The following is a 15,431-nucleotide window of genomic DNA, read 5'->3' on the forward strand; positions in this document are numbered from 1 at the left end:
TGATGACATCACTGACCATTACCTCATACTGTACACACTACCGGGAGAGCAGATTAGCCGTGTTTCACAACGTTATCGACTTGGACTATTGTCCTCACCACTAAGGACAGATTCATGAATAACCTGCTCGATTTATCTCAATTTCTCACCAAACCCAATATAAACAATCTTAATGAAATGGCCCTAATCATTACCCTAACTCTAGACCTTATCCTCACTAGCATTGAGGATTAGACACCGCTCGCCACATCCGGTTAAAAATGGTTGGAGAAAAAACACCTGCACCTTGGTATAATAGTCAAGAGAACCTCAAGAGAACAGCCCATAATCTGGAGAGAAAATGGAGGAAAACTAAATTGGAGCTATTTAGAATTGCGTATAAAGACAGTATGCTCAGCTACAGACAGGTAGAGGTGACAAAAGGTAACAAATGAGGTAACAAATCAGATATCTGAAAAGAATATTTCATCACAGTTCTGTAGTGAGAACTTCATGAATTTCTTCACTGAAAAAATTTAAAGTATTCAGAAAAACAATTCGGTCCAACCTCTGAGATCATCTCCTGATCCAATCTCACCTACAACTCCACAACTCCACTGTTTTACACGTACAGGACAGGAAGAGCTGTATAATCTTATTACCAAAACTAAATCATCAACATGTCAGTTAGATCCCATTCCAACTCATCTATTGAAGGAAGTGTTATATACAGCTGGTGAGCCTCTTCTGAATATTATTAACTCTTCACTATCGTTAGTTCACGTCCCTAAATCCCTCAACTTAGCAGTTATTAAGCCCCTCATTAAAAAACCTAATTTGGATCCAAAAACGCTATCAAATTACAGACCTATTTTTAATCTCCCATTTATGTCTAAAATTTTAGAAAAGATTGTTGCTGCCCAGTTCTGTTTCTACTTACAAGAGAACAATATCTTTGAAGAGTTTCAGTCAGGTTTTAAGCCCCATCATAGCACAGAAACTGCCCTAGTTAAAATCCCTAATGACCTGTTTTTAGCTTCAGACCAAGGCTTCATCTCGCTGTTAGTTTTACTAGATCTTAGTGCTGCGTTCGACACTATAGACCATGATCTCCTCCTAGATCACTTACAGAATTACATCGGCATTCAGGGACAGGCATTAAGCTGGATTAAATCCTACCTGTCCGATCGTTACCATTTCGTAGACTTAAATGAAGAGCTATCCAGGTTAATGCAAGTAAATTATGGGGTGCCACAAGGTTCAGTTCTAGGACCCCTGCTTTTCACAATATACATGTTTCCTTTGGGAAATATTAGTAAAAGGCATGGGCTTCCACTGTTATAATAATGATACCCAGCTATACATCTCATTGCAACCAAATGATAACAGCTCAATTAGCTCGAATAACTGAGTGTGTTAAAGAAATAAAAGACTGAATGACTCATAACTGTCTATTATTAAATTCTGATAAGAGATAGATTTTGCTCCATGCCCCAAAAACCAGTAAACAGAAGCTCCAGCATTTCAACCTGTATTTAGACGGATGTTCTGTAACCACTAGTTCAACAGTAAAATACCTTAAAAATCATATCAACCAAGTTACAAAAACAGCCTTCTTTCACTAGAGATATTTCTAAGTTAAGAAAATGTTGTCTATATCTGATGCAGAGAAGCTCGTCCATGTGTTCATGACCTTCAGACTGGACTATTGTAATGCATTACTAGGTGGATGTTCTGCATTATTAATAAACAAGCTACAGTTAGTTCAGAATGCAGCAGTCAGAGTTCTCACAAGGTCAAGAAAATATGATCATATAACCCCAATCTTCTCATCCCTACACTGGCTTCCTGTTAAGTTTCAAATCCACTACAAAATACTGCTTCTTACTTATAAAACACTAAATGATTTAGCTTTTATGTATCTATCCAAAAAACTCTGGACTTCTAGTAATTCCTAGAATAGCAATGTCCACTAAAGGAGGTAGAACATTCTCACATTTAGCTCCTAAACTGTGGAATAGTCTTCCTGACAGTGTTCGGGGCTCAGACACACTCACCCAGTTTAAGAGCAGATTAAAGACATATTTATTTAGCGAGTTCTACACATAACATACGTCACATCATAACCTTGTGCTCCAGAACATCTGAACATTATCAACTTTTGCTTGTTAATATCATGAACAGGAGCTACACTAATTCTTCTCCACTGTCTCTCTTTCTCTCCCCATCCCGAGGCATCCTGAGGTTGCTCCAGCTCCAGTCATGTCCCACCTCATGAAGATTGTGGTCCTTTAAAGAAGTAGATGCCCGCAAACATCACAAACCATCTAGAGACGTACCAGCACCAATTGGATCCTACTTTATGTGGAGTTTAGACCTCTTTGAATGTTTAAAGTCTCTGGCATGGAGAAGCTGGTGTTGGATTTATGATGATCTCAGATGTTGAGCTATTTTATGAGTTGCTCAGTAGCTCCCGGTTCCATAACGTCAACTGACTGTAAAAGACTGTAGAAGGAACATTACTCAATCACACACTCCAGTGCTCATGTTAGTTCTCACTCTCCAGTGTTCTGTAGTGTTTAAAGATTTATGATCACACTCTTGATGTCACCCAAATGAGGATGAGGTTCTGCTTTTGAGTCTGGTTCCTCTCAAGGTTTCTTCCTCATAACATCTAAGAGAGTTTTTCCATAACTCTTAAATTCTGTAAAGCTGCTTTGAGAGAACGTCCATTGTGAAAAGCGCAATATAAATAAACTTGACTTCCTTCTTCCTTCTTTCTTTCTATTTTTCTTTCTCGCTTTCTTTCTTTCTTTCTTTCTTTCTTTCTTTCTTTCTTTCTTTCTTTCTTTCTTTCTTTCTTTCTTTCTTGAACAGGTTTGGGTCTCTTAATTCGAAGGAAATATGTCATGATACTACATCTGATTAAGTCCTATGCAATCGTGTGATTTCATCTTTGTGGAAGAAGCACATAAGGCTGTAAAGGTATTTTAGGTTTGTTGGTTTAACTGGTTCAGCTGGTAATATAGATGGCTAGTTTAGGTAACGTGGTGGTGTTTAAAATACACTTTATATTTGTAGAATTGCATCGATTTTATTACACAATATTTACGTGTACAATGAATTTCTTCAGTGAAAGCTGGAATATGTGCTTTACAGGTTTCTTTAACAGCTCACGTCATTATAGTTCTGGTGTAAAGTGTCAGCAGTGTTGAGATAGAAACATGATAAAACAAAAGCACCTCGCTGTTTAATAAGCAGAGTGAAAGAAGAGACACTTCCTGGAAAGTTAATATGGAACATTGCATAAGTAAACTGAAGAGCTGGAGTTCATCCTGCTGTTATGCAACTCCGCTGGAAAAGGGAAAGTTGGTGGTTTTGAGTGTTTTGTAGAAGAGGTTATTGTTGAGTGTAAGATTACTATGTGCTTCTTTTAGAACATCCTTTTCCTTTTGCTGTTATAATAACCTCCACTCTTCTGGGAAGATGTTCCACTACATGATGAAGTGTGCTTGTGGAGATTCATTCAGCCAGTTAGTAAAGTCAGGCCCCATAGCAGGCCACTCAATATCTTCTACTCCAACTCATAGAAAGCAGATCTTTATGGCTTTGTGCACAGGGGCATTGTCATGCTGGAACAGGTTTGGGTCTTCTCATTCAATTGAGAGGAAAATTTCTTCCTCCAAAGATGTCCTGTACAGGTGTGTGTTTCCAGCTCTTTTGTAACAGTTTGGAGAACAACCACATATGGCTTTCCTGAATCATCAAACACACTGTCCTAGATGACCAAACACACTGTCCAAACTCACTAAACACACTGTCCCTAACTTATCAAAAACATTGTCCTCAATCACCAAATACACATCACCAAACACACTGTCCTCAATCACCAAATACACATCACCAAGCACACTGTCCTCTATGACCAAACACACTGTCCAAACTCACTAAACACACTGTCCCTAACTTATCAAAAACACTGTCCTCAATCACCAAATACACATCACCAAACACACTGTCCTCAATCACCAAATACACATCACCAAGCACACTGTCCTCTATGACCAAACACACTGTCCAAACTCACCAAACACACTGTCCCTAACTCATCAAAAACACTGTCTTAACTCTCCAAACACACTGTCCTCAGTCTCCAAATACACATCACCAAGCACACGGTCCTTGATGACCAAACACACTGTCCAAACTCACCAAACACACTGTCCCTAACTCATCAAAAACACTGTCTTAACTCACCAAACACACTGTCCTCAATCACCAAATACACATCACCAAGCACACTGTCCTCGATGACCAAACACACTGTCACTAACTCACCAAACACACTGTCTCGTATAAGAAAGTTTTTACTTGGAATCTTTTTTTTAATGTTCCACCTACAACCTTTTAAAAAAAGGAAAAGTTTCTATCCAACCCCTTTGTATTTAATTTTAAAACATAGAAAGAAATCTATCTTGATGAAAAAAAAAGATCAATATTCTTGTGTTTTCATATGATGTTAGAAGTAATGGAAAAAGTGTGTGATGGTTCAGGGCCAGCGATCGCTGAGCTCATCACAATTCAGATCTCAGACAGTAATCACGGGGAGTAAACAATGCTGATATTCACTTCTCGTGGGATCCCGCTGGTTACTCTTAGCATCTTGTCCTCACATGTCACTGTATGATTGTGCCAAAGTCACCCTGAGTCACATCAATGTGAGTGTGTGTGTGTGTGTGTGTGTGTGTGTGTGTGTGTGTGTGTGTGTGTGTGTGTGTGTGTGTGTGTGTGTGTGTGAGAAAAGCACCACCCATCCATTCCCAGACACTGTGTCAGGATCAGACCTATCGCAGCTTGTGTTAGTGTTTTACAGTTGAAGCGAACATAAATGGCTCTGAGGCTCTCAAAGGCTTTGAGATGTTTTACAGTCATATGTCATGTGATATATGTAGATACAGTTGACTAACTCCTCCAGTTGCTCAACCCACTGTTATGCAATGACAAGCTGTATGTGTGTAACAACACACACACACACACACACACACACACACACACACACACACACACACACACACACACACAGAGCTCAATGGTCATTCAGATACCCTCACAATACTCAATCCAATCAGGCCAGGATGAGACGGAAAAGATAACACCATGACTCCTGCTATGTATTGAGACTCAGATTGGAGTCTGAATTGATAACCAGATCAGACGTGCTGATGTTTGCGGGATCCGAACATCAACACCATCCACCATTTGTGTTTTGGAGCAGGGAAGGTTGGAGATTTATTCTTGGAAAGTGAAAGACATCCTGAATCAATATGGTTTCCATTCCTACTTCAACACCATGCAGTTCCGTCTAATTAGATCGGATTTCACCAAACAAGCAACAAATACATCCAAGTGTTATTAAGAGAGTAAACAGTGGTCTGGAGTGATATCTATCATAGAAAGACCTGCTCAGTCACCACACCTAAATGCTACTGACCTGCTCTGGGATGAACAAGAAAACTCCAGTGGAACATCTGGATATTTAGAGAATGGTTCGGTCAAATAACAAGCTGCATAGTGTTGCATGAACAAGTTTGTTGCATAGAAACAAAAGCAACATGCACAAGTTCCACATTCTGTCTCCATTTGCTCTTACAAAAAGCTCCACTCTTCTGAGAAGATGTTGCACTAGATTTTGTGGAGATTTGTGGAGATTCATTCAGGTACACGGCTGTTAATAAAGTCAGGAACTGGTGAAAAACCAAGGTTGCAGCTCTATAGCAGGAGATCTTCCACATCTTCCAAAGCATGTAAAGCAGATCTTCACAGGGGGTGGCTTTGTGTGCAAGGGGCATTGTCCTGCTGGAACAGTTTTGGATTTGGCTCAAGCTAAGAGGAACATTTCGTGCAGCAGCCTCCAAAGACGTCCGATATACAATTGTGTATCTCGAGGAGAAGTCGGGTGTGCCAATACTTTTGGCGGTATCGTGTATATAAATATAATAAGTAGATGAGTACAGCATGTAAATCCATTACTACAGTGAACAAATAATCGGGCATTAATACAAAGACGGTGTACTTTTTGTCCATTTATTTTTACGTTCAGTGTTACTTCCTGTTCATGGGCACATTATAGCAGCTATAAACATTCTGTCTCACACAATCTGGCTTTATTTTCTCTCTCGATGATGAAGGCAAAAAATACACACACACACACACACACACACACACACACACACACACACACACACACACACACACACACACACACACACACACACACACATATATATATATGAAATACAAGACCTGGTGGTTTTAATATAAACCTGCACGACTGCTGTAGGGGGATCGAGTGCAAAAGTTTGAAAAGAGATTTCAAGGCAATTAGAATACAAAGTTCATGGGTGGCTGCAATTGCATGCAAACACACACATGCACACACACGTGTGCACACTGTGCGAACCGAAATCATAACAGTTTACAAACAGCGCACACCGAAACTGGGGATAAGTCCCTGGCAGTTTAAGCTTCGTTATTGCCCCAGGGCAAATCCAGAGACAGCGGCTGGAAGAGATGTCCGCGGACACGTCACATCACGAAACACAGATTACAGAGCTGATTTGCTGTACTTCCGAAACGCACACCAAACGCAGCTCTATTTCACTTCTTCATAAGAGCTTTTTATGTAAAAAACAAAACAGAACAATACACAAACACAAACTCGTAGCGAAAGTTTCGCTCGTCCGATCTGTTTTTCCTGATCGGCCGCATCTGGTTTCTCATAAAGGACGTGAGTGATTGTTATTTGTACAGATCTATCCCAGCGCCAAGAAACCTCCACAGAGCAGCATTCCCCAAAACCAAGTTACTGTTATATTATATTCGTTACAGGAAAATGCACAGGGTGAAGTCAAAACCTCTGCAAACCGAGACACGATTGTGTACGACATCTCTGGATGGTGTAGTATTCATTTTCAAACCCTGTGCACAAACCCTGCTCCAGGAACATCTGCTTTCCATGGGTTGGAAGATGGGAAAGATCTTTAGTGGCCTCCAATAGAGCGCTCACCAAATGACTATTATTTTTGTTATTAATTTCTTGTCTTAAGAAAATGACGTGATTTCTAGTACATATTTTGGCCAAAAGTATAAGGACACCCGACCATAAAATTACTATGTGCTTCATTTTAAACAGCTCCGCTCTTCTGGGAAGAAGTTGTGGAGATTTTGTGGAGATTCATTCAGCCACAAGGGTGTAAGTAAAGTCAGGTACTGATGTAGGTGAGAAGGTGAGGAGACCTGGGGTGCAGTCAGCGTTCACATTCATCATGAATGTAAAAGGCCACTCAAGACATATGGACGAAAAAGTCGGGTGTCCCAATACTTTTGGCAATATAGCTTAGATAGATAGATAGATAGATAGATAGATAGATAGATAGATAGATAGATAGATAGATAGATAGATAGATAGATTCATTGACCAATTTATGTCCCTTTATAAAGAATAAATTGTTTGAAGGTTCCACTGGGACAAAAATATTGGCACTATCTATCAATCTACAGGAGCGGAGCAGATATTATTTATTTATTTGGTGGTTTATTCTTAGTGCCGCCACGATGATGTTTTGTGTGTGTGTGTGTGTGTTGCATCAGTAATCAATAAGTAGGTGAACCTGATAAAAAAACACTGATTATAGTGCTGTTTGTACAAATTTGTTTCATGATGATGTCTGTTATTGCTGATGAGTGTATGAAATGTGTGTGTGTGTGTGTGTGTGTGTGTGTGTGTGTGTGTGTGTGTGTGTGTGTGTGTGTGTGTGTGTGTGTGTGTGTGTGTTTGTGATGAGTGACACACAGCCATTTCCTCTTGTCGGGCCTTATGCAGGATGACATCAGTGAAACTCGGAGAGTCTGAAACTGGCGCGGTTCCAGAGAAAGCGTTGCACTGTTTAGCTTGAGTCCTGGGAAAGGAGGTGAACAAAGAGGTGAGTAACCGTCCCTTAAACCACAAAGCAAGAGGAACACCTCACAGCTCCTGGGAACCTGAACCTGTCAGGCCTGGTCCCTGTTGCACAATATGTAGTATTAGGGCAGGTGTGTGTGTGTGTGTCTGTGTGTGTGTGTGTGTGTGTGTGTGTGTGTGTGTGTGTGTGTGTGTGTGTGAGAGAGAGAGAAAAAATATCTGAACCTGAGATCTTATTAACCTTTTAATGCTAAACAATAATCAAAATGAAGCAAACAGCTCCACAACCTCCACTCTTCTGGGAAGATCGAATCATTTTAGTGACTCTGAATCTTTATCTGAATCTCGGAGTCTTTATTCAAGTCGTTTAGTTCCTTTCGTTCCATTGATTTAAAATCTACTGAAATGTTTTAATAAGCAGATCCACAAACACGTCTACATACACCAACTTTGACTACTGTTCCAATAATGCGAATAGAATTAATGCAACGAAAGACACCGAACGAGGAGCTTCACCTCTTCTGGTCCATGTCATTAGTTCTTTTATCACGTGACTCCCATAATTATTGTAACAATAATGTCAAGATTCGGACTAAAGAAACCTGATCTATTGCGTTGAGCAGCATCTATGGGAGTCACGTGATAAAAGAATGACGACTCGGACCTGAAGAGTGGAGAGACGAACATAAATTATGGAGATTTCGACTCTTTGAGACGACTCTTTTTACTGAGTCATATTAAAGACTCGTTTGAAAACGAACGAATCGTGAACGACCATCACTATCAGGTTTTTATGTAGATTTGTGTGAGATTTCATTTAGCCACGATGGTGTTAGTGAAGTCAGGAACTGATGTAGGTGAGATGAGGAGGTCTGGAGTTAGATCATACAATTCAGTCCAAGCTCTTCTAAACCATGTAAAGCGTATCTTCATGCACATGCGCATTGTCATGCTGAAACAGGTTTGGGTCTCCTAGTTGTGTGCCTCTAGTTTTGTAGTAACCGTTTGAAGAACCACATACTATATTTGGTTAAGATCTTTGGATCAGAAGGACAAGAGATTAAATCTAAACATCACCAAATCTGCCATTCCTGGGCCCTTGAGCGAGGCCCTTAACCCCATATCTGCTCAGTTATATACATGGGATGAATGGAAATCACTCTGACTTAGGAGCATCTGATAAATGTCATAAATGTAGATGTTCTCTGTTCATCGAAAAAAGATCTTCCCTGCCTGTGAGTCACTGCAACAATCACTGTGCCCTGATAATGAGACCTATTTTACATGAGTCAAAAGCCTTTTATATTGTTAAACATATCTGAGTAGGATATTCTCTCTCTCTCTCTCTCCCTCCCTCTCTCTCCCTCTCTCTCCCTCTCTGTCTCTCTCCCTCTCTCTCTCTCTCTCTCTCTCTCCCTCTCTCTCCCTCTCTCTCTCTCTTTTTCTCTCTCTCTCTCTCCCTCTCTCTCCCTCTCTGTCTCTCTCCCTCTCTCTCTCTCTCTCTCTCTCTCTCTCTCTCCCTCTCTCTCCCTCTCTCTCTCTCTTTTTCTCTCTCTCTCTCTCCCTCTCTGTCTCTCTCCCTCTCTCTCTCTCTCTGTTCTCTTCATACACTAATCAGTACCAGGAACTAATCTGCAGGAGGAACAGTTGAAAAGAAGCTACAGTGCCCAAGATACGCAGAAAACCTGATATGCTGCTGCGTTATTATTGTGCAAGCGGTTGGATTTCGGTTCGATTTCACTTCCAGCACACTAAAGAAAAAGCGCCAGTGAAATCTCTCGGCTCTCACATCACATCACGCTTTAACCTTCTCCCTCTGAGCTGGTTTCATCAAAGCCCTTTTGAGTCTATCGAAAAGTCTACGGGAAATAAAGTGAGAATCTGTTTAGTCTGATCTTCATTTGTCCACATTCAACGCTCAATTCTGTTAAGGGCCTCGCTCAGGGGCCCATGAGTTACCCCCTTCTGTTTCAAACGCTTTAACCACCAAGCTACCACCTCCCCAGTTGAGGGTCAAGGGCCTTGCTAAAGGGCTCCACAGTGGTAGCATGATGGTGCTGTGATTTGAACTCATGACCTTCTGTTTCTGATTTAACCACTGACCTCCCATCTCTTAGCACTCTTCTGAGAAGATGTTTTGGAGTGTGTTTGTGGAGATTTGTTTCAAGCCCACCATTTGGTGTGAGATCCAATAAATAATGTCAGATCTGGTGGCTGAATCAAACTGGACGGACCTGAAGATCTAACGTACGAGTCAAGATCATCATGGAATGTCCTGGTTGATGGTGGGAGTTGATGGGTCTGGGGAGATGGTGGGAGCTCGGTGGTTAAAGCGTTGGACCTTGGGGTCAGAACCACCAAACTACACCTGCTTAACCTTCAACTGCTGAGCTAGAAGTTGCTCTAGATGATGTTGTCTGCCAAAATGTGGTGAACGTAGTGGATCTCTATTTATCCGTCTGATAAATACCTGAGAAAAAGCGACAGATATTACGAGGAGCACGTGTCATTTTTAAACTTCATTTTATTAGAACATCTCACAAAACACAGGTAAGACGTCCAAAGTGAATGTAGAAAAAAAAAGATAAAACCTGACGAATACATGGATAAAATGAATGGAATGCCAGGACGTCATGCATGCACTGTGTCTGCGTGTTTACGTGGAAAATATATATGAAGTCCTTCCTGCCCGTGGCATTAAAATCCTCTGTTTACAATAAACAGAATAATGAAAAATAAAAAAGTCTTCCACAAGAAGCATAAGGTTTAGTGTGTTTTTTCACCAAAACAGCACTGATTTACACTTTATATCACATTATATCATATTATATCATATAACATCATATTATCTGCACACACACACACACACACACACACACACACACACACTGGAGTCACCGAATCGATGCAGGGTCTCAGAGAAGAAGAAAAAAAAACGAGTGCAAGCGATGAAAATATACCACAGATCCAAAATCCACAGCACATACTTTATGCTCAAAAGTTTGTGGACACCCCATTCCACATAGTCTCCACTCACTCTCCTGGGAAGATGTTCCACTAGATTTTGGAGTGACCTCGGTGAGGGAGGTGCAGACGGAGGAAAGTTCATTCCGAAGCTGTTTTTTTTGGGGGGGCACAGGTTTGTTCAAGTGAAGGGAGAATTTTGCGAGTTGTCTTTCGAGTTTGTGAATCGCCACACAAGAGAGACGAGAGTCCCAATACTTTTGGTTGCACCGTACCTCTTGTGTTGCTTGACAGTATTGAAACCGTGTAAAGATCTACCCTGGAGAAGATCTCCAGACCCCCCCCAATGGTCGCCCAAATCAGTCCATTTGCAAAACAAAAGCCACGCCGGAGAGATGCTGCTCGGATGAACGAACTCAATCCCGCACTCTCGAAGGCGGAGGCGTCAGGAATACGGGTCACGCCGTAGCTCGCATATGAAAAGTCCTCGTCTGACAACATCGCAGTGAGGACAAAGAGAGTCCGTGTTTAACCCTTTCAGCTCCTCACACCGTGCTGTAGGCTTCTCTCCCCCCCCACCCACCCACTCACACACACACACACACACACACACACACACACACACACCTAATGCAAATCCACATCATTTGCATACTGTAGGTGCTGCTTTTAGAGTAATCAGGTTTCTTTCCTCCTGAAATTAAATTTGGATCGGGTGAGATGCCGATTTGTTTATTATAACAGTGTATTTTTGTTTTTCAATTTATTTCCCTCTGTTTTTATTTCCCCGTCATTATATTCAATTTTTTTAAATCAGTTACTTTTTTATTAGATTAGATTACTAGGTACGGTCATGTATCTGAATATACTTTTTGTTGTTACTGAGGTTTCTTTAAGTGAAAATTCATACGATTTGAGATTTATGGAAGGAGTCTCCAGTGTCAGAAGGCAAAAGACATTTCAATGTTTTCAGAAGCTAAAAAAAAGAGGGAGAGTTTTAGAGGGTGAGTTTATCGCTGCTACAATGTAAGTAAAAATTATTTGTTCGGCTGACGTGCCTCGACTTGCTTTTTCCCCCAAAACGATATTTTTTTGTATTGAAAAAATGAAACTCTGGTAAGAGGAAGGACGTTTATCGCTGCTATAAAGCAAGTAAAACATTTTTATCTTTAGCTGATGTTCCACCGATTGACGTTATTTTTTCCTTCTCACACAAAGTTTGTTTGTCTTGGGACAAATGAGACTACGATGAGAGGATGAGCGTTTATCGCTGCTATAACGACTCCGGTTAGGGAAAGGACATTAATTGCTGCTAAAATTCTAAATATTTCTGTAATTGACTGTTTTTCTCCTTGAATGATGTTTTTCATCTAAAGAATAAGACTTTGATGAGGGAAGGGCCGTTTATAGCTGCTATAATGCAAGTAAAAATGATTAGTTTAGCCGACATTCTCCCAATTGACGATTTTTTTTCTTCAGAAAAATGAGGTCTGTTGTCGGAAACACGAGCCTCTGGAGAGGGAAAGGACGTTTATCGCTGCTATAATGGAAGTAGGAACATGTGTACGCTGTTCCGCAAATTTCACCGAATGAAAATCGTTCGTTACGAACTCGTAATCCTCGCCACATCGCTGCGGTATGAAGGGAATAAACCACTCCGGGGAGAGTTTTTATGGGAAAACAATCACCTGCATGTTCAGTATTTTCCCGTATTGATTAAATGGAACTCCGGTCGTGTTTAGTGTTCGTTCGCCTCACGTGCATCGTGAACGTATCAGTGTTCCTCGATCCGAAAAAGTCCGGATTAATAAATAATAAATTACACCACAGTGCAGACGGTTTGACCCACAGGATCAGATGAAGCAGAAGAACTTTTTCCAGCTGCATTTGGAAAACGCTTTGGTGCGCCTGTCCGACAGTCTCGTCTTCTTGGCCTTCCTGGCCTTGTGTTTGATGGCTGCGAAAATGGCGGCGTCGAAAGCCTCCTTCAGGTTCTTCTGCGTCAGAGCCGAGCACTCCACGTACTCCGTAGCGCGGATCTTCTCAGCCAGGCTCCGAGCCCGGGAACCGAGCACGGGCTTCACCTTACAGCGGTCCAGGTCTATCAGAACATTGACATCCAGCAGGAGATCGGATTGAGTCCCGACCAGGATGATAGGAGAAGTCGGGTTGCACGAGCGGATCTCCGGGATCCATTTCTTGGTGATGTTCTGGAAGGAAGTCGGGTTGACGACGCTGAAGCAGAGCAGGAAGACGTCCATTTGGGCGTAGGACAGCGAGCGAAAGCCGTCAAACTCCTCCTGAAAACATGACAGATGCACAGATAAGAACCAGACGCATTCTTTTACACATGGCAGGTGTTTCTTGTCTTTCTTTCCTGAGCTGACGTGTCTCTCACTCTCTCAAGTGTGTGTGGGGTGAAAATTATATAAATTACAGGTCGGTAAATAGAGTCTGAGGTGATCTTTTGTTTTTTACAGCCATCGCACAAAAGATCTCTCACAGAGAGACGAGTCGTACGGAGATGTGAAAAACACAATGCACTGTGAGACATGTTCATGTGATTAGTCTTCTGGCTTCCATCAAGCAGCGGAATGACATGATTACGGAAAGAAGAGGGAAAAAAAATACATGCAAAACTCACAACTGCTTATAATTTATTTAAATTACATTCAAATTTTTCACACCTTGTGAGTTTTTTTTTTTGTTTAATTCTACTATTTATACCTGTTTCCTGTTGCTATTTTTCCTATTCGACTTTTTCTTTCTTTTTTAAACGATTTTCTTCAGTGTACAGAAAAACCCAAAAATATATGGACACATATTTCCTGTCTGCATTAAATATGCTGTAAAAATGGATTATTGTGTATGTATGTATTTTTTAATAATAATAAAATAATTATTGTTTAAACATTCTAGTTGCATATTAAATACAGGGAATATCATGTGGTATAAATCACGTGATTTTAGGATATCATATGTAAGTTTGGGGTTAACAATTATTATTATTATTATTATTATTATTATTATTATTATTATTATTATTATTATTATTGACGCTCAAGAGTTTTCTTCCCAACCCAGATCAGGAGTCTCACCTGTCCTGCCGTGTCCATGAGCTGGATCCGAACAGGTGCTCCATCAACTTGGACTTGTCCTAAAGATAAAATCATAATAGACTGATATGTAAAGAGGTATATATATATGAAGCAGGGGAGATTTGTGCATGTTATCGGTATATTGTGTGCAGGTTACAGGTGAGTTGTTACCTGAAAAAACGTCAAAGGCGGTCTGTTTGTAGTCAGTAGGGTATCCGTTGTTGGTGTAGCTGATGATCATGCTGGTTTTGCCCACAGCTCCGTCTCCCACCAGCATGCAGCTGATCACCGGCTCCGGGTCCGAATTTGGCGAATGCGCGTGCTCGTGCGCGTGCTCGTGCCCCGGCTCTATACACACCGGCGGAACGTGCGCCTCTTGGTAAAAATAATCCATTTGGGGTGGCATGTCCAACAGCAGTCTGAACAATCCCTTCTGAAGTTCGGAGAGTGAGAGGAAAGTGGTCACCTCATCCTCTATCTCACACACACTCACACACACTCGAACACACTCTGAGTGCGCACACGGATGTGAGTCCCCTTTCTACTCCAGAGGCTTATTTGCATAACCACGCCCACACCTCCCTATTTAAAAAAAATCTGAATCCCTTTTTTTGTTTCTGTTTTTACTTATTTACACTTTCCGATTTATCACCTCGATCTACTATATTTTACTACCTAAAGAATATTCGATCGTTTTTATTATTATTTATTCAGATTTGTGAAATATTGCTTGCTCTCTTTTAATGTGTAAATATATAAATACATTTATATGATTTATTTTTTCGCGAGTCATTTTGATTTCGTAATTATTACTTTACCATGAAGCATTTTTTTTTATTAATTGATGATTATTATTTATTTAAAAATAAATGCTCTGTTATAGATGGAAATTTTTTTTTCAAAGCAACAACTTTGTAAAGAAAATATGTGGTAAACAATTACCCCTTTAGAGATTATATACATTAGATATTTAACAAGATAAGAATAATATATAAGATAATTAAAGAAATCCAAGATATATAGATAATAATAGAAATAGAAATAAAAAAAAAACTGTAAGAATAGACTTAAAGGTAACAAATTGTCTGGGGTATTTGATAAAAATGTAAAAAAAATATATATAAAATATTAATAATAATAATAATAATAATAATAATAATAATAATAATAATAATAATAATAATAATAATGTGCATATTTAAATTAAGAGAATTCACATCTAAGATGATTTGTCTTGTTTATATATATATTTATTTATTTATATATTTCAATAATAATATATAAATCATGCTTTATTTCGAAAAACTGTATTGTGTCTGTAATAAAGATTCTGTAAATAAACATCTATTTTATTTACTACATTTAATAATAAACCGTTTACAAATTAAAACAATTAAAACAATATACAGTGAGGAAAATAAGTATTTGAA

The 15,431-nt window shown here is 39.9% G+C and overlaps 1 protein-coding gene and 2 long non-coding RNA genes across 3 annotated transcripts in view; 1 reads left to right on the top strand and 2 right to left on the bottom strand.

The window, feature by feature from the left end:
• Positions 1-2,778: 2,778 nt before the first annotated feature.
• LOC310738005 overlaps positions 2,779-15,431 on the bottom strand; it is a 347,605-nt gene continuing 334,952 nt past the window's right edge. The window contains exon 3 of the long non-coding RNA XR_014536949.1: positions 2,779-2,843. This is a non-coding gene — a long non-coding RNA (uncharacterized lncRNA). The remainder of the gene's footprint in view (positions 2,844-15,431) is intronic.
• LOC310737992 lies at positions 9,965-11,530 on the top strand. Its single transcript, XR_014536935.1, has 2 exons — positions 9,965-11,111; positions 11,153-11,530. It is a non-coding gene; the product is annotated as an uncharacterized lncRNA (long non-coding RNA).
• rhov (ras homolog family member V) lies at positions 11,652-14,534 on the bottom strand. Its single transcript, XM_083562773.1, has 3 exons — positions 14,173-14,534; positions 14,002-14,060; positions 11,652-13,203 (listed from the first exon to the last, which is right to left on the bottom strand). Exons 1-3 carry the CDS (start codon positions 14,405-14,407, stop codon positions 12,757-12,759), a joined length of 741 nt encoding a protein of 246 aa, XP_083418899.1. The 5' UTR covers positions 14,408-14,534; the 3' UTR covers positions 11,652-12,756.

This window comes from Silurus aristotelis, assembly GCF_946808225.1.
Source record: "Silurus aristotelis genome assembly, chromosome: 15".
NCBI lineage: Eukaryota > Metazoa > Chordata > Actinopteri > Siluriformes > Siluridae > Silurus > Silurus aristotelis.

Bases quoted from the DNA above. Each gene is read 5' to 3' on its own strand.
- rhov (XM_083562773.1), bottom strand. From the start codon at position 14,407: ATGCCACCCCAAATGGATTATTTTTACCAAGAGGCGCACGTTCCGCCG. The intron at 14,061-14,172 runs GTAACAACTCAC...TTTTATCTTTAG, and splicing joins CGCCTTTGACGTTTTTTCAG to GACAAGTCCAAGTTGATGGA. The intron at 13,204-14,001 runs GTGAGACTCCTG...TCATGTTTTCAG, and splicing joins TCATGGACACGGCAGGACAG to GAGGAGTTTGACGGCTTTCG.